Source organism: Zosterops lateralis (genome assembly GCF_965231275.1).
Source record: "Zosterops lateralis genome assembly, chromosome: 39".
Taxonomy (NCBI): domain Eukaryota; kingdom Metazoa; phylum Chordata; class Aves; order Passeriformes; family Zosteropidae; genus Zosterops; species Zosterops lateralis.
The window spans coordinates 325,681-343,132 of NC_139799.1; the positions used below are offsets into that span (position 1 = coordinate 325,681).

General features: G+C 54.8%; 2 protein-coding genes across 3 annotated transcripts; both read right to left on the reverse strand.

Moving 5' to 3' along the window:
- Nucleotides 1-732: 732 nt before the first annotated feature.
- MAZ (MYC associated zinc finger protein) lies at nt 733-6,038 on the reverse strand (the record flags this gene model as incomplete). The annotated part of the gene is made up of 5 exons (XM_083882251.1): nt 733-791; nt 1,019-1,193; nt 2,404-2,467; nt 3,932-4,620; nt 6,003-6,038. The coding sequence occupies 5 exons, from the start codon at nt 6,036-6,038 to the stop codon at nt 733-735; spliced, it is 1,023 nt and encodes a 340-aa protein (XP_083738377.1).
- A 1,622-nt stretch (nt 6,039-7,660) lies between these two features.
- PRODH2 (proline dehydrogenase 2) lies at nt 7,661-16,204 on the reverse strand. 2 transcript variants are annotated; one of them, XM_083882238.1, is made up of 10 exons: nt 16,045-16,204; nt 14,571-14,761; nt 13,922-14,042; nt 13,419-13,499; nt 13,241-13,321; nt 12,832-12,984; nt 11,875-12,041; nt 10,489-10,599; nt 9,355-9,431; nt 7,661-8,667 (listed from the first exon to the last, which is right to left on the reverse strand). In XM_083882238.1, exons 1-10 carry the CDS (start codon nt 16,201-16,203, stop codon nt 8,498-8,500), a joined length of 1,311 nt encoding a protein of 436 aa, XP_083738364.1. In that variant the 5' UTR covers nt 16,204; the 3' UTR covers nt 7,661-8,497. The 2 variants fall into 2 exon arrangements, with proteins under 2 accessions (XP_083738364.1, XP_083738365.1); XM_083882239.1 differs by lacking the exon at nt 10,489-10,599.
- Nucleotides 16,205-17,452: the final 1,248 nt, after the last annotated feature.

Below are 17,452 nucleotides of genomic sequence, written 5' to 3' on the forward strand. Positions count from 1 at the left end.
AGGGGTTAAAGGTCTGCCCCTCCCCCACTGTGAGAGCAAATCCCTCCCCCCACCTCCCCCTGAGGCCCCTCCCCCACTGACCACACCCACTGACCACACCCACTAACCCCTCATACACCCACTGACCACACCCACTGACCACGCCCACTGACCACACCCACTGACGATCCACCACTGACCACCCCAGTGACCCCACCCACTGACCACACCCACTGACCACACCCACTGACCCCTAATGACCACACCCACTGACCACACCCACTGACCACAGCAACTGACCACACCCACTGACCACCCCACTGACCACACCCACTGACGACCCCACTGACCACACCCACTGACCACACCCACTGACCACACCCACCCACTGACCACACCCACTGGCCACACCCACTGACTACACCCACTGACCACCCCACTGACCCCTAATGACCACATCCACTGACGATCCACCACTGACCACACCCAGTGACCATCCCCCACAGACCACACCCACTGACCACACCCACCCACTGACCACACCCACTGACCACACCTAGTGACCATCCCCCACTGACCACACCCACTGACCACACCCACCCACTGACCACACCCCACTGACCCCCACTGACCACACCCACTGACCACCCCTCACTGACCACACCCACTGACCGCACCCACTGATCTCTAATGACCACACCCACCCACTGACCACACCCACTGACCACACCCACTGACCACACCCACTGACCCCTAATGACCACATCCACTGACCACACCCCTACTGACCACACCCCCACTGACCACAGCAACTGACCACAGCAACTGACCACACCCACTGACCACACCCACTTAACCCAATTGACCACACCCACCGACCACACCCACCGACCACACCACTGACCACACCCACTGACCACACCCATCCACTGACCACACCCACCGACCACACCCACTGACCACACCCATCCACTGACCACACCCCACTGACCCTGACCCCGCCCACTTACCACACCCACCCCCAAGGCCCCGCCCCCACCTGTGGCGCCCTGCTGTCCGGTCGGGCGGGGCTGGGCGGGGCCGTGCACCCTCAGGTGGTCGCTGACGTAGGCGGCGCTCAGGAGTTTCCCGCACACGTGACACGGCACCTTGTCCTCGTGCCGCACCGCGTGCGCCCGCAGACGGTCACGCGTGGCAAACGCCGCCTCGCACCGCTAAAGGAGGGTCAAGAGGTCATCCAGGGGTCATTCGGGGTCATTTGGAGGGTCAAAAGGTCATTTGGGGGTCAGGGAAAGTCGTGGGGTCAAAGGGTCGCTCGGGTCGTTCAGGGGGTCAAGGGGTCACTTGGGGTCAGAGGCGATTCAGGGGTCAAAGAGTCACGTGGAGGTCAGAGGGTCATTCAGGGTAACTTGTGGGCGTGGTCAGTGGTGTGGGTGTGGTCAGTGGTGGGTGTGGTCAGTGGTGGGTGTGGTCAGTGGTGTGGGTGTGGTCAGTGGTGGGTGTGGTCAGTGGTGGGTGTGGTCAGTGGTGTGGGTGTGGCCATTGGTGGGTGTGGTCAGTGGTGTGGGTGTGGTCAGTGGTGTGGGCGGTCGGTGGTGTGGGTGTGGTCAGTGGTGTGGGTGTGGTCAGTGGGGTGGGTGTGGTCAGTGGGGTGGGTGTGGTCAGTGGTGGGTGTGGTCAGTGGTGTGGGCGTGGTCAGTGGTGGGTGTGGTCAGTGGTGGGTGTGGTCAGTGGTGGGTGTGGTCAGTGGTGTGGGCGTGGTCAGTGGTGTGGGTGTGGTCAGTGGTGGCTGTGGTCAGTGGGGTGTGGTCAGTGGTGTGGGTGTGGTCAGTGGTGTGGGTGTGGTCAGTGGTGGGTGTGGTCAGTGGTGTGGGTGTGGTCAGTGGTGGGTGTGGTCAGTGGTGGGTGTGGTCAGTGGTGTGGGTGTGGTCAGTGGTGGGTGTGGTCAGTGGTGTGGGTGTGGTCAGTGGTGTGGGTGTGGTCAGTGGTGGGTGTGGTCAGTGGTGTGGGTGTGGTCAGTGGTGGGTGTGGTCGGTGTGGGTGTGGTCAGTGGTGGGTGTGGTCAGTGGTGGGTGTGGTCAGTGGTGTGGGTGTGGTCAGTGGTGGGTGTGGTCGGTGTGGGTGTGGTCAGTGGTGGGTGTGGTCAGTGGTGTGGGTGTGGTCAGTGGTGGGTGTGGTCAGTGGTGTGGCCATTGGTGGGTGTGGTCAGTGGTGGGTGTGGTCAGTGGTGTGGGTGTGGTCAGTGGTGGGTGTGGTCAGTGGTGTGGGTGTGGTCAGTGGTGGGTGTGGTCGGTGTGGGTGTGGTCAGTGGTGGGTGTGGTCAGTGGTGTGGGTGTGGTCAGTGGTGGGTGTGGTCAGTGGTGTGGCTGTGGCCATTGGTGGGTGTGGCCATTGTGGGCGTGGCAGGGTGGGCGTGTCCCTCACCTGACACTTGAAGGGGCGCTCGGTGGAGTGAACCTGCCGGACGTGGCTGTTCAGGTGATCCGGCCTGGAGAGTGACCAGCAGTGACCAGTGAGTGACCAGTGACTGACCAGTGACTGACCAGTGCCACCAGTGACCATGACGATGTCCCCAATTCCCACCAAGCCCACCATGACCCACCATGACCCACTGACCCCAACGCTGACCCCAAACCCCAACGTGACCCAACGATGACCCCGAGACCCTCCATGACCCAATGACCACCATGACCCACCATGACCAAGACCCAAAGATGACCCCAGTGAGCACCATGACCCACCTTGACCAAGACTCAGTGATGACCCCAAGACCCTCCATGACCCAACAATGACCCCAATGACCACAATGACCATGACCCACCATGACCAAGCCCCAACGATGACCCCAATGACCACCATGACCCAATGAGCACCATGACCCACCTTGACCAAGACCCAATAATGACCCAATGACCAACATGACCATGACCCAATGACCACCAAGACCCACCATGACCAAGACCCTGCATGACCATGACCCACCATGACCCAACGATGACCCAACAATGACCTCAAGACCCTCCATGACCAAGACCCTCCATGACCCACCATGACCCAACGATGACCCAACAACAACCACGCCCACCACCATGACCCACCTGGAGCAGGTGTTCCCGCAGTGCCCACAGGCTCAGGGCTTGTGCACGTGGCCCTGGTGTGACCTCACCACACCCAACTGCCCCTCCATGACCCACCATGACCCATCCATGACCCCATGACCACCATGACCATGACCCAATGGTGACCCCAATGACCAAGACCTAATGACCACCATGACCAAGACCCACCATGACCAAGACCTGAAGATGACACCAAGACCCTCCATGACCCAGTGATGAACGCAAGGACCACCAAGACCCTCCAAGACCAAGACCCACCATGACCAAGACCCCAACATCCACCATGACCCAATGCTGACCCCAAACACCACCATGACCCACCATGACCCAATGAGCACCATGACCCACCTTGACCAAGACCCAACGATGACCCCAATGACCACCATGACCCACCTTGACCAAGACTCAATGATGACCCCAAGACCCTCCATGACCCAACAATAACCTCAAATCCCACCATGACCAAGACTCACCATGACCCAACGATGACGCCAAGATCCTCCATGACCCAACAATGACCCCAACAACCACCATGACCCCAAGTCCCACCAACCCCACCGTGACCAAAACCCAACGATGACCTCGAGACCCTCCATGACCAAGACCCAAAGATGACACCAAGACCCTCCATGACCAAGACCCAACAATGACCCAACAACGATCCCAATGACCACCATGACCAAGATCCACCAAGACCCTCCATGACCCAACAATGACCATGACCCAACAATGACCCCAATGACCAACATGACCAAGTCCCACGACCATGACCCACCATGACCCAACGATGACCCCAATGATGACCCAACAATGACCACCATGACCACGCCCACCTGGAGAAGCTCTTTCCGCAGTGGCCGCAGGCGTAGGGCTTGTGCACGTGGCCCTGGTGCGAGCGCACGTGCGAGGCCATCCTGTCCTTGCGCTTGAAGCGCTGCTGGCACACGGGGCACTGGAAGGGCCTCTCGTCCGTGTGCGACAGCCGGTGACGCTTCAGGTGATAAACGTCCCGGAAGGCCTTGCCGCACGTGTCGCACGCGTGGCTCTTCCGCGACGACGCCGACGACGCCGACGGCGGCGCCTTCTTCCCTTCCCCGGCGTTGTCCCCGCCCTCGGCGTCGCCTTGGGCGGGGCCGGTGGCCTCCAGGAGCTCCGGGGGGAGGGGCAGCAGGGTGGGGGAGGCTTTGGGGGCGCGCTTGGGGACGTTGGGGACGCCGTGCGTGGCCTGGTGGCGCCGCAGGTTGTAGCCGTTCTTGAACTCCTTGGCGCACAGCCCGCACACGTAGGGGGCGCCCTTGGGCTTCCGCGGTGACGGCACCGATGACGTCATGGCCGACGGTGATGACGTCATCGCCGGCGTTGTCGTCGTCGTTGGGGTTTCCGGGGAGGTCGCGGCGGGTTTGAGGGGGGAGGGGTCGATGGTGGGAGGGGGAGGGTCGGGGGTGGGAGGGGGAGGGGGGAGGGGCAGCAGGTCCACGGGGAGGGGGGAGGGGGAGGGGGGAGGGGGAGGGGCGGCGGCGGCCTGGAGTGGGGGAGGGGAGAGAGAGAAAAGGGGGAGGGGACCAGTATGGACCAGTTTATACCAGTATGGACCAGTGTGGACCAGTCTGGACCAGTATGGAGCAGTCTGGACCCGTCTAGACTGATAACAGACCAGTATGGACCAGTTCAAACCAGTATGGATCAACATAGACCAGTGTGGATCAGTTTAAACCAGGAACAGACCAGTATGGACTAGTTTATACCAGTTCAGACCAATATGGACTAGTATGGACCAGTCTGGACCAGTTCAAACCAATATGGATCAATATGGACCAGTCTGGACCAGTTTAGACCAATTCACACCAGTATGGACCAGTAAGGACCAATTTAGACCAGTATTGACCAGTTTAGACCAGTAAGGATCAGTTCAGAGGTGTTCAGACCAGTCTAGACCAGTTTAGACTGGTAAAGACCAGTCTGGACCAGTAGAAACCAGTAAGAGAGCAGAGAAACCAGTGATAGACCAGTAACACCAGTGACACCAGTCACAGGGCAGTGACACCAGTATGGACCAGTAAAACCAGTGACGGAGCAGTGACACCAGTGACAAACCAGTAAACACCAGTGACACCAGTACAGAGTGACACTGGTGTCCCCATCACTCCCAGTGTCACCAGTAACAGCTCCCAGTGCTCCCAGTGCTCCCATCCCAGTGCTCCCAGTGCTCCCATCCCAGTGCTCCCAGTGCTCCCAGTACCACCAGTACAGAGCCGCACTGCTGTCCCCATCACTCCCAGTGCTCCCAGTGCTCCCAGTACGGAGCCACACTGGTGTCCCCAGTGCTCCCAGTGCTCCCAGTGCCGTCGCCATAGACCATCACTGGTGTCCCCATCACTCCCAGTGCCACCAGTAACAGTTCCCAGTATCACTGGTGCCACCAGTACAGAGCCACACCGGTGCTCCCAGTGCTCCCAGTGCTCCCAGTACAGAGCCACACTGGTGTCCCCATCACTCCCAGTGCCACCAGTAACAGTTCCCAGTATCACTGGTGCCACCAGTACAGAGCCACACCGGTGCTCCCAGTGCTCCCAGTGCTCCCAGTACAGAGCCACACTGGTGTGTCCATCACTCCCAGCCCTCCCAGTGCTCCCAGTGCTCCCAGTACAGAGCCACACTGGTGTCCCCAGTGCTCCCAGTGCTCCCAGTGCTCCCAGTACGGAGCCACACTGGTGTCCCCACCCCCCCCAGTCCCTCCCAGTCCTCCCCAGTCCAAACCTCCCCACCCCCACCAGCCCCACCCCCCTCCCCCCCTCCCCCTCCAGCGCTCACGGCCCGATCCCCCCCCCGCACCCCCCACCCCTCCCCCACCCTCCCCTCCCCCACCCCCCCACCCCCCCACGGCGGCGCCGCCCCTCCCCCCACCTGGAAGATGAAGCTGCTCCAGTTCGCGGGGTCCATCTCGCGACAGTCGCGACCGAATCGCGACCGAATCGCGGCCGGGGAGGAGGAGGAGGAGGGGGAGGGGGATGGGTGGGGGGAGGGGTGGGGGGAGAGGGTGGGGGAGGGGCGGGGGGCTCCGCTGAGGGGGGGAGGGGGAGGGGGGGGAGGGAAAGCGGCGTGAGGGGAGAGGTGGGCGTGGCTTAGCGGGTGGGCGTGGCCGCCGGCGAGGCGCTGATTGGACGCGGCGCGCCCTCGGCGGGCGCTGATTGGGCGGGGCGATGGAGGCCACGCCCCCTCGCCTCAGGGGGAAGCCACGCCCACCGCGGGTTTCCCGCCCTCGCCGCCGCCGCGCCCCGCGCGCCACAAAATGGAGGCGGCCACGCCCACCAACCCCCCTCCTCAGGAAAGCAGAGCGCTGATTGGTTAAACCGCGCCCACCAAGCGGGATTGACCAATCAGGAGCCGTCTCGGCGGCGGCGCCATGTTGGGAGAGCGTTGTCATGGCAACCGCGGGCGGGCGTTGATTTGTTGAGACCTGAGGGGACAACGAGGCCACGCCCCCTCCTCAACAAAGCCACGCCCCCGCTGCGTGATGAATTATTAATTATTTATTGATTAATTATTAATGACACTCCCCCTGTTATTGAGACCACGCCCTCTTTATGAAACGCCCTTTGTTAAGCCACGCCCCCTTTGTGGCCCCGCCCCCTCGCGCCGTTTTCCCGCCATTTTTCTCCCCCCCCTCAGGAGCCGCCGCCATTTTGTGCCCCCCCCGCCCTCCCCGAGCGGCGCCGAAATCGCTCCAAATTCCCCCAAAAATTCACTGAAATTCCTAAAAATCCTCCCCGGATCCTCCGAAAAAGGTTTTTGTTCTCAAAATTTTCCCTTTTGTCCCCAAAACTCCGCCCGGCCTCGTTATAAAAACCCTTTGTGAGCCCAAAATCGGTTTTTTCCTAACAAAAAATGCCCGTCTCTCCCTAAAATCCACATTTTTCTCCTCAAAATCCACATTTTTTGCCTCAAAATTCACCTTTCCCCCTCAAAATTCTTCTTTTTCCCTTCCTAAAATCATCTTTTGACCTCAAATTTGCCTTTTTTCCACCAAAAAATCTTCCCTTTTCTCCCCAAAACTCACTTTTTCCTCTCCTAGTCTAAAGTCCCTCTAAAATCCACCTTTGTTTTCCCCCAAATTCCGCATTTTTCTCCCCAAATCCGCCTTTTTTCCAAAAAAAATTCATCTTTTTTACCCCAAAATCCCCTTTTTTTGCCCCCAAATCCATTTTTCCTTTCAAAACATGAGTTTTCCCCTCAAAACTCACATTTTGTTCCCCCAAGTTCCTATTTTTCCTCCCCAAAAATTCCCTTTTTTTCCCCAAAAAAATTCCCTTTTTCCCCTCAAAATTCCCTTTTTCCCCCAAAATTCCCTTTTTCCCCCAAAATTCCCTTTTTTCCCCAAAATTCCCTTTTCTCCCCCACAAAATTCCCTTTTCTCCCCCACAAAATTCCCTTTTTTCCCCCCAAATTTCCCTTTTTTCCCCCAAAATTCAATGGAAATTTTGAGGATTTTTCTGTGGAAATTTTGGGGATTTTTCTGTGGAAATTTTGGGATTTTTTTGTGGAAATTTTGGGATTTTCCCACAGAAATTTTGGGATTTTCCCACAGAATTTTTGGTGAATTTCTTTTATTTTTGTGTAGAAATTTTTTTTGATTTTTTTGAGCAGAAATTTCTTGTCTTTTTCCAGGAATTTTACAAATTTTTGGGGGAATTTTTTGTGGTCACGCCCAGGGGGTGGAGCCTCATCAAAAGCTCCACCCACTGATAATCCCAAGGTGGTTTTTAGGTGAAATTTTTCCATTTTCATGTAGAAATTTCAGGATTTTTATGTAGAAAAAAATCAGGATTTTTATGTAGAAACAAATCAGGATTTTTATGTAGAAAATTCAGGATTTTTTCCAGGAATCTTCTGGAATTTTCCACGGTCACTCCCATGGGCGGAGCCTGCGCTGAAGCTCCACCCACTGATGATCCCAAGGGAGGTTTTTTTTGACCATTTTTAGGTCAAATTTCATCATTTTTGTGTAGAAATTTCAGGATTTTTATGTAGAAAATTCAGGATTTTTTTCCCAAGAATCTTCTGGAATTTTCCATGGTCATTCCCAGGGGCGGATCCTGTACAGAAGCTCCGCCCACTGACCCTCCCATGGGAGATTTTTTTGACCATTTTTAGGTGAAATTTTCATCGGTTTTGTGTAGAAAATTCAGGATTTTTTCCCTGGAATATTCTGGAATCTTCTGGAATGTTCTGGAATGTTCCATGGTCACTCCCAGGGGCGGATCCTGCACTGAAGCCCCGCCCACAGCTCCTTCCATGGGACATATCTTGATCATTTTTTAGGTGAAAATTCATTTTTTTCACATAGAAAATTTGGGATTTTTTCCCTGGAATCTTCTGGAATGTTCTGGAATTTTCCGTGGTCACTCCCAGGGGCGGATCCTGCGCCGAAGCTCCGCCCAGAGCAGCTCCCTCTCCCTCCTGGCCCCGCCCAGGGCCCCGCGGTTCTCGGCCGCTCTCCGGGCCAGGTACGGCACCGTCACCTCGGGGGGGCCCAGGGGGACCGATTTGTACACGGGGAGACCCTCGGAGCCTGCGGGGACACAGGGGTCACTCTGGGGTCACTCGGGGTCATTTGGGGTCACTCGGGGTCACTCGGGGTCATCAGAGGGATTTGAGGATTTTTTGGGGATTTTTTTGGGGATTTTTTTTGGGATTTATTGCAAAACTTTTTTTGGGAGGGAGGCATTTTTGGGGAATTTGTTGGATTTTTTTGGGAATTTTTTGGGGATTTTTTTGAAATTTTTAAATTTTTTTTAAAATTTTTTTTATTATTATTATTATTTTGGGGGGATTTTTTGTGATTTTTTGAGGATTTTTTTGTGATTTTTTTTTTGGGGAGGATTTTTTTTGGATTTTCTTGGGGATTTTTGGGGGGGGACTTTTTGGGATGGTTTTTTAAATTTTTAAAGATTTTTTATTATTATTTTGGGAGGGCTTTTGGGGGGATTTTTGGGGGGATTTTTTTAGGGTTTTTTTGGTGGGGATCTTTCAGGGAATTATTAGGATTTTTTGGGGATTTTTGGGGGATATTTGAAGGTTTTTGGGGGGATTTTTTTGGGGATTTGGGGGCACAGATTTGTACATGGGGAACCCCCCGGAGCCTGAGGGGACACCTGGGGTCACTCAGCGGTCACTCATTGGTCACTCAGTGGTCAGTTGGTCAGTTGGTCACTCAGGGGTCACTCAGTGGTCACTCAGTGGTCAGTTGGTCACTCACCCAGGGCCAGGCTCAGGTGTTCCCCCATCCCCTGGAGTTGAGCGAAGCTGACGGACCCCGGGGGCAGCCCCGGCAGCCTGGGGGTGATTTTGGGGTTAATTTGGGGGATTTTGGGACATTTTGGGGGCCCCAAAAATTCCCCAAATTCACCCCAAAAATCAGCCCAAAATTAACCAAAAAACTGCCCAAAAATCACCCAAAATTAAACAAAAATTACACCAAAATTTACTTTAAAATTGCCATAAAAATTACCCAAAATTCCCAAAATTCACCCCAAAAATCAGCCCAAAATTAACCAAAAAATTGCCCAAAAATGACCCTAAAATCACTCAAAAAATAATTAAAAAAAAATCCCCAAAAATAAAAAAAATTCCCCCAAGAAATCCTCAAAATATCCAAAAATTTCCAAAAAAATCCACCAAAAAAATCCCCAAAAAATCCACCAAAAAAATCCCCCCAAAAAATCTCAAAAAATCCGGAAAAATCCCCCCAAAAATGAACTTTTTTTTTTCTCAAATCCTCCAAAATAACCCCAAATTTACCAGTCCAGAGCAGAGCCCTTGTTTTTTGTGGCCAAAGTGAGTGAGAGGTGCAAAAAATCCCCAAAAATTTGCCAAAAAAATTAAAAAAAAAAATCCCCAAAAAATCCCCAAAAATTTCAAAAAAAAAAAAAAAAAAAAAATCCCAAAAATTTTGTACAAAATTAAATAATTTTTTTGCCCCAAATCCTCCAAAATCACCCCAAATTTCCCCACTCAGGAGCCCTCGTTGGGCGTGGTCACCTTGAGCGAGAGGCGCAAAAAATCCCCAAAAAAAAGCCAAAAAAATTAGAAAAAAAATCCCAAAAAATCCCCAAAAAATTCAAAAAAATCCCCAAAAATCACCAAAGGTTTTTTGCCTAAAATTCTCCAAAATAGTCCCAAATTTACCTGTCCAGAGCAGCCAGAGCAGAGCCCTTGTTGTGCGTGGCCACCATGAGCGAGAGGCGCGAAAAATCCCCAAAAAAATGCCAAAAAAATTCCCAAAAAAATCCCAAAAAATTTCAAAAAAAATTCTAAAAAAATTCCAAAAAATTTCCAAAAAATTCTCCAACAATATTAATCAAAAATTTTGCCCAAAATCCCCCAAATTTACCTGTCCAGAGCAGCCAGAGCAGAGCCCTCGTTGTGTGTGGCCACCATGAGCGAGAGGCGCGAGCCCGGCCGGGCCAGGGCGGCCATCAGCAGATCCAGGCAGCGCTGGTAGCTGGGAGAGACCCAAAAACACCAAAAATCAGCCCAAAATTGACCCAGAATCAGCCCAAAAATCAGTTCAAAATGTGAAAAAAATCCCGTTTAAAATGGCCCAAAATTGACCCAAAATTCACCCAAAATTCGCCTGGAATTCACCCAAAATTCACCCAAAATTCCCCCAGAATTCATCCAAAATTCCTCCAAAATCCACCCAAAATCGACCCCAAATCCACCCAGAATAGACCCCAAAATTCACCTGGAATTGATTTGAAATCCACCAAAAATTTACCCAAAATCCTCCCAAATTTTATCTGGAATTGACCCAAAATTAACCCCAAAATTCACCTGGAATTGACCCCAAAATTCACCCAAAATTGACCCAAAATTCACCTGGAATTGACCCCAAAATTCACCCAAAATTGACCCAAAATTCACCTGGAACTGACCCAAAATTCAGATTGAAAGGTGAAAAAAATCCCGTTTGAAATGGCCAAAAATTGACCCAAAATTAACCCCAAAATAACACAAAATTAGCCCAAAAATTACCCAAAATTAACTCAAAATTCACCCAAAATTCAGCTCAAATGTGAAAAAAAACTGTTTAAAATGGACCGAAATTGACCCAAAATGGACCCAAAATTAACCCCAAAATTAACCCCAAAATTCATCTGGAATTCACCCAAAATTCACCCAAAATTGACTCCAAATTGACCCAAAATTCGCCCAAAATTCACCCAGAACTGACCCAAAATTCACCCCAGAATTCACCCAGAATTACCCCAAAATTAATGTGAAATTAATGGAAATTAAACCCCAAAATTCACCCAAATTTTACCCCAAAATTACCCCAAAATTTATCCCAAAATTACCCCAAAATAACCCAAAATCACCCAAAATTCCCCCAAACTCACCTGGTCAAGGTGTCCTCAGGTGTGTCCCAGGTGGGGGAGGAAAATTCCCCCAAATTTCCCCCAAATTCCCCCAAAATTCCCCAAAAATTCCCTCAAAATTCCCCCAAATTTAACCCAAAATTCCAAAATTTTCCCAAAATTCCTGGAATCCCACCCAGACCTCACCTGGCCGAGGTGTCCTCAGGTGTGTCCCAGGTAAGGGTGGAAAAATCACCCAAAATTCCCAAAAATTCCCCAAAATTCACCCCAAATTACCCCAAACTCACCTGGCCAAGGTGTCCTCAGGTGAGTCCCAGGTGAGGATGGAAAATTCACCCAAATTTAACCCAAAATTCCCAAATTTTCCCAAAATTCCCGGAATCCCACCCAGACCTCACCTGGCCGAGGTGTCCTCAGGTGTGTCCCAGGTGGGGGAGGGGCAGCCCCGGGCCCGGGCCCGCCCCTGCTCCTGGGCCAGGTAAGCCCCGCGCACCAACTTCACCCCACAGCTGAGGCCGGCCACGCCCACCTGGGCCAGGTGAGCGCTCAGGTGAGACTCGGTCACCTGGGGGAGGGGACGGGGGGGACAGGTGAGCTCAGGTGTGTCTGAAATACCCCCAGGTGAGCTCAGGTGGGTCTGAAATAGCCCCAGGTGTGTCTGAAATAGCCCCAGGTGTGTCTGAAATAGCCCCAGGTGTGTCTGAAATACCCCCAGGTGTGTCTGAAATAGCCCCAGGTGTGTCTGAAATACCCCCAGGTGTGTCTGAAATACCCCCAGGTGTGTCTGAAATAACCCCAGGTGTGTCCCAGGTATGCCCAGGTACTCCAAAATGTCTTTCAGGTGTCCCCAGGTGTGTGTTATCCCTCCCCAGGTGTCCCCAGGTGTCCCCAGGTGTCTCCAGGTACCCCCCAGGTGAGTCCCAGGTGTCCCCAGGTGTATTTTACCCCTCCCCAGGTGTGTTTTTATCCCTCCCCAGGTGTGCTCATCCTCAGGTAAGACTGCCAGATGTCCCCAGGTGGGTCCAAGGTGCTCCAAAACGTGGCTCAGGTACTCCCCAGGTGTGTTTTCACCCTCCCAAGTGCTCTCAGGTGTCTCCAGGTGTCCCCAGGTGCGTTTTTACCCTCCCCAGGTTATTTTACGCCCCCCAGGTGTCCTCAGGTGTGTCCCAGGTGTGTTTTTATCTCCCCAGGTGTGTCTCAGGTGTATTTTATCCCTCCCCAGGTCTGTTTCCAGGTACCCTCAGGTGTATTTTACCTCCCCCAGATGTGTTTTTATCCCTCCTCAGGTGTATTTTACCCTCCAAGGTGTCCCCAGGTGCCCCCAGGTGTGTTTTCCCCTCCCCAGGTGTGCTCACCCTCAGGTAGGCCTGCCAGGTGTTCCAGACCCAGGCTCGGGGCCCCTCCCTGTTGTGTCTCCACATGAGCCCCCAGGTGAGGCAGGTGAGGGCGGGGTTCAGGTGAGTCATCTCTGCGTCCACCAGCACCTGGACACCCCGAGCCACGGCTGCCTGTGGGGACAGGTGAGACCAGGCGAGCTTAAAATGTCCCCAGGTGTCCCAGGTGTGTCCCCAGGTGTCCCAGGTGTGTCCCCAGGTGTCCCCAGGTGTCCCCAGGTGTCCCCAGGTGTCCCAGGTGTGTCCCCAGGTGTCCCCAGGTGTCCCCAGGTGTCCCAGGTGTGTCCCAGGTGTGTCCCCAGGTGTGTCCCCAGGTGTGTCCCAGGTGTGTCCCCAGGTGTGTCCCCAGGTGTCCCCACGTGTGTCTCACCTGCACCACCTCCTCCAGCCTCCCCAGGCCCCTCCCCAGGTGTTCATTCTCTGCCGGGCTGAGCCAGGTGAGCGCCGGCACCTGCGGGATGGGCGGGGCACAGGTAAAGTGGGCGTGGTCCAGGTAAAGGGGGCGTGGCTCAGGTAAAAGGGGCGTGACCAATGGTAATTGGGCTCACCTGGCCTCCCAACATGGCCGCCACCTCTTCTGGGTTAAGCCCCACCCCTTCCGGCTCAGCCAATCGCAGTGAGATTTTCTCCTGAGGGGGCGTGGCCAGAGAGGGGCCTCACCTGAGGCCTCACCTGCCCCATAGATCCTTTACCTGCCCCATAGATCCTTTACCTGCCCCATAGATCCCTCACCTGCCCCATGGATCCTTTACCTGCCCCATAGATCTCACCTCATAAATCCTTTACCTGCCCCACAGATCCTTCACCTGCCCCATGGATTCCTCCCTGCCCCACATCTCTACCCCATAAATCCATCCTGCCCCATAGATCCATCCTGACCCATAGATCCTCACCTGCCCCATTAATCCTTTACCTGCCCCACAGATCCTGCCCCACATCCCCATCCCACCCCACAGATTCCACCCCACAGCCCTGCCCCACAGACCCTCCTGCCCCATAGATCCCTCCTGCCCCACAGATCCCCCTGCCCCATAGATCCTGCCCCACTCACGCAGAGGCCGTGGCTGAGCAGCGCCGTCACCTTGAGCTGCATGGCGGGTTCGGGGCCTGAGGCGGCCGCCAGCCCCACACATTCCAGGGCTGCCCCACGGTTGTGTTCGAACCACTCCTCCCTGCCCCACAAGTGACCCGTAAGTGACCCCAAACCCCATTAGTGACCCACAAGTGACCTCAGACCCACAGTTGATCCCCAAATCCCATAAGTAACCCACACATAAGTGACCCCAAACCTGCCCCATAAGTGACCCCCAATATCCCCCATAAATAACCCCAAACTGCCACATAAGTGACCCCAAACCTGACCCATAAGTGACCCCCACTCACCCCATAAGTGACCCCAGAAATGCCCCATAGGTGACCCCCAATACCCCCCATAAATAACCCCAAACCTGCCCCGTAAGTGACCCCAAACCTGCCCCATAAGTGACCCCCAATATCCCCCATAAATAACCCCAAACTGCCACATAAGTGACCCCAAACTTGACCCATAAGTGACCCCCACTCACCCCATAAGTGACCCCAGAAATGCCCCATAGGTGACCCCCAATACCCCCATAAATAACCCCAAACCTGCCCCATAAGTGCCCTGCACTCACCCCATAAATGACCCCAAAGCTGCCCCATAAGTGCCCCGCACTCACCCCTGGCCGTGGGGCCCCTCGCCCTCGATGGGCAGAGCCAACATGGGGCGCAGCCCCCGCGCCCGGAGCCGCCGGGACATTTCCCTCACGGCCTCGGGGCTCCTGCCCACAGCAAACTGTCCCCAAAGGGTCACCGAGAGAAGGGCCCGCCACAGCCGGGCACCCAGAACACGCCGGGACGCCCGGAGGAACTGCAGGGAAAGGACGGGAATGTGGGGTGGGGTGAGGTGGGGTGGGGAGGAAATGGTGGTGGGGAGTGAGGGGAGGAAATGGCGGGAAAGTGTGAGGGGACAAAATGGAGGGAAGCCATGAGGGGACAAAATGGCGGGAAAGTGTGAGGGGAGGAAATGGTGGGAAAGTGTGAGGGGAGAAAATGGCGGGAAAATGAGGGGAAGAAAATGGCAGGAGAATGAGGGGAGGAAAGGACAGGAAAATGGGAGGGGAGGAAATGGCGGGAAAGTGTGAGGGGAAGAAAATGGCAGGAAAGTGTGAGAGGAAGAAATGGCAGGAAAGTGTGAGGGAGAAAATGGAGGTAAGCCATGAGGGGAGAAAATGGAGGGAAATTGTGAGGGGAGAAAAAGGCGGGAAAGTGTGAGGGGAGAAAATGGCAGCGGAGATTGTGAGGGGAGGAAAATGGTGGGAAAGTGTGAGGGGAGAAAATGGAGGGAAAATGTGAGGGGAGAAAATGGAGGGAAGCCCTGAAGGGACAAAATGGCCTTGAGCCCTGAGGGAATAAAACAAGGGGAGCCATGAGGGAAGAGGACGAAGGAGATGCCCCATTTCCCTCGCACATTTTGGGTCTGGGGTCTCAGGATCTCACCACCTTGGGGTCCCGTTTTGGGTTAGGGGTCTCTCTATGGGTCAGGGGTCCCATTATTTTGGGTCAGGTGTCCCATTTGGGTCGAGGGTCTCACCACCTCGGGGTCCCGTTTTGGGTTAGGGGTCTCTCTGTGGGTCTCTATGGGTCAGGAGGCCCCATTTTGGGTCAAGGGGTCTCTCTGGGTCAAGGGTCTCTTTGTGGGTCAAGGGTCCTGTTTTGGGTCAGGGGTCTTGTTCGGGGCCGGGGTCTCACTGCCTCAGGGTCCCATTTTGGGTCAGGGGTCTCACCACCTCGGGGCCCTATTTTTGGTCAGGGGTCCCATTTTGGGTCAGGGGTCCCATTTGGGTCAGGGGTCTTGTTTGGGGCCAGGGTCTCACTGCCTCAGGGTCCCATTTTGGGTCAGGGGTCTTTCTCAGGGGTCTCTCTATGGGCCTCTCTATGGGTCAGGGGTCCCATTTGGGTCAGGGGTCTCCCATTTGGGTGGGGGTCTCACCGCCTCGGGGTCCCATTATTTTGGGTCGGGGGTCCCATTTGGGTCGGGGGTCCCATGTGGGTGGGGGGTCCCATGTGGGTCGGGGGTCCCATGTGGGTGGGGGGTCCCATGTGGGTGGGGGTCCCATGTGGGTGGGGGTCCCATGTGGGTGGGGGTCTCACCGCCTCGGGGTCCCGCTCCAGCCGGGGGTGGCAGCAGAGGGCGAACACGAGCAGCGCCCGCAGCAGCTCCCACGGCCCCAGAGCCGCCAGCGCCCGGCCCTGCCTCACCTGGGCCTGCACCTGCCCCATAGAGCCCCCCACAGATCCCCCCTGCCCCATAGAGACCCCCACAGAGCCCCCCATAGATCCCCCCTGACCCATAGGGCCCTGCCCCATAGAGCCCCCCATAGAGCCCTCCTGACCCACAGATCCCCCCATAGATCCTCCCTGCCCCATAGAGCTCCCCATAGATCTCCTCTGACCCACAGATACCCCCATAGAGCCCCCCTGACCCATAGATCCCCCCATAGATCGCCCCATAGATCCCCCCATAGATGCCCCCATAAATCTCCCCTGCCCCATAGAGCCCCTCTGCCCCATAGAGCTCCCCATAGATCCTCCCTGCCCCATAGAGCCCCCCACAGATCTCCTCTGACCCAAAAATCCCCCCAGAGATCCCCCTTGCCCCACAGATCTCCTCACAGACCCCTCCTGCCCCACTGATTTACCCCTGGGCTTCTCCTGCCCCATAGATCCCCCCATAGATCCCCACAGGGAGCCACTCCAAGCTTTAGTCCATCCCTGCCCCATAGATCCCCTAAGGGACCCTCCTTGCCCCATAAGTCCCCTCAGGGACCCCCATTGCCCCACAGATCCCCCCAGGGACCCCCATTGCCCCACAGATCCCCCCAGGGACCCCCATTGCCCCACAGATCCCCTCAGGGACCCCCATTGCCCCACAGATCTCCTCAGGGACCCCCATCGCCCCACAGATCCCCTCAGGGACCCCCATTGCCCCACAGATCCCCCCAGGGACCCCCATTGCCCCATAGATCTCCCCAGGGACCCCCATTGCCCCACAGATCTCCCCAGGGACCCCCATTGCCCCATGGCGGCGCCAGGAGGACCCTGAGGGAGGTTTGAGGGGGGTTGAATTTATCATTAACGGGGTTAATTAGTGAGGGATTAATGAGGGGCAAAGCCGCCCCTCCCCCGGCCTGGTCACTCATTAACGAGGGAGGTTTTTTAATGAGTAATTAATTAATGAGCGATTTTTGGGGCCCCAAAGTGAACCATTACAGGGTGGGGGGCGTCTCCTTGTTGCTCATTAACAAGAGTTGATTAATTAAGTAATCATTAAAAATAATGAATGAATGTTTTCATTGTTTAAGTAATTCATTTTATAAAAATTAAATGAGTCGCTTCGTTTTTATTGGGGAGTTGTGGGGCAGATCATTGGGCAGAGGATTCCCCCTGGCTGCTCAATTAATAAATTGTAAATTACTAATTAATCATTTAAAGTAATTAATCCACTATTTTATCAATCCATTATTTAATTTTATTAAAACAGGGAGGAACAAGGGGGCAG

What these genes read in the sequence shown, in the direction of transcription:
- PRODH2 (XM_083882238.1), bottom strand. Translation starts at nt 16,203, where the DNA reads ATGGGGCAGGGGGGATCTGTGGGGGGCTCTATGGGGCAGGTGCAGGCC. An exon ending in GAGGGGCCCCACGGCCAGGG is followed by an intron (nt 14,043 to 14,570) that starts GTGAGTGCGGGG and finishes CTTGTGGGGCAG; the next exon opens with GGAGGAGTGGTTCGAACACA. An exon ending in GGCTGGAGGAGGTGGTGCAG is followed by an intron (nt 12,985 to 13,240) that starts GTGAGACACACG and finishes CTGTCCCCACAG; the next exon opens with GCAGCCGTGGCTCGGGGTGT.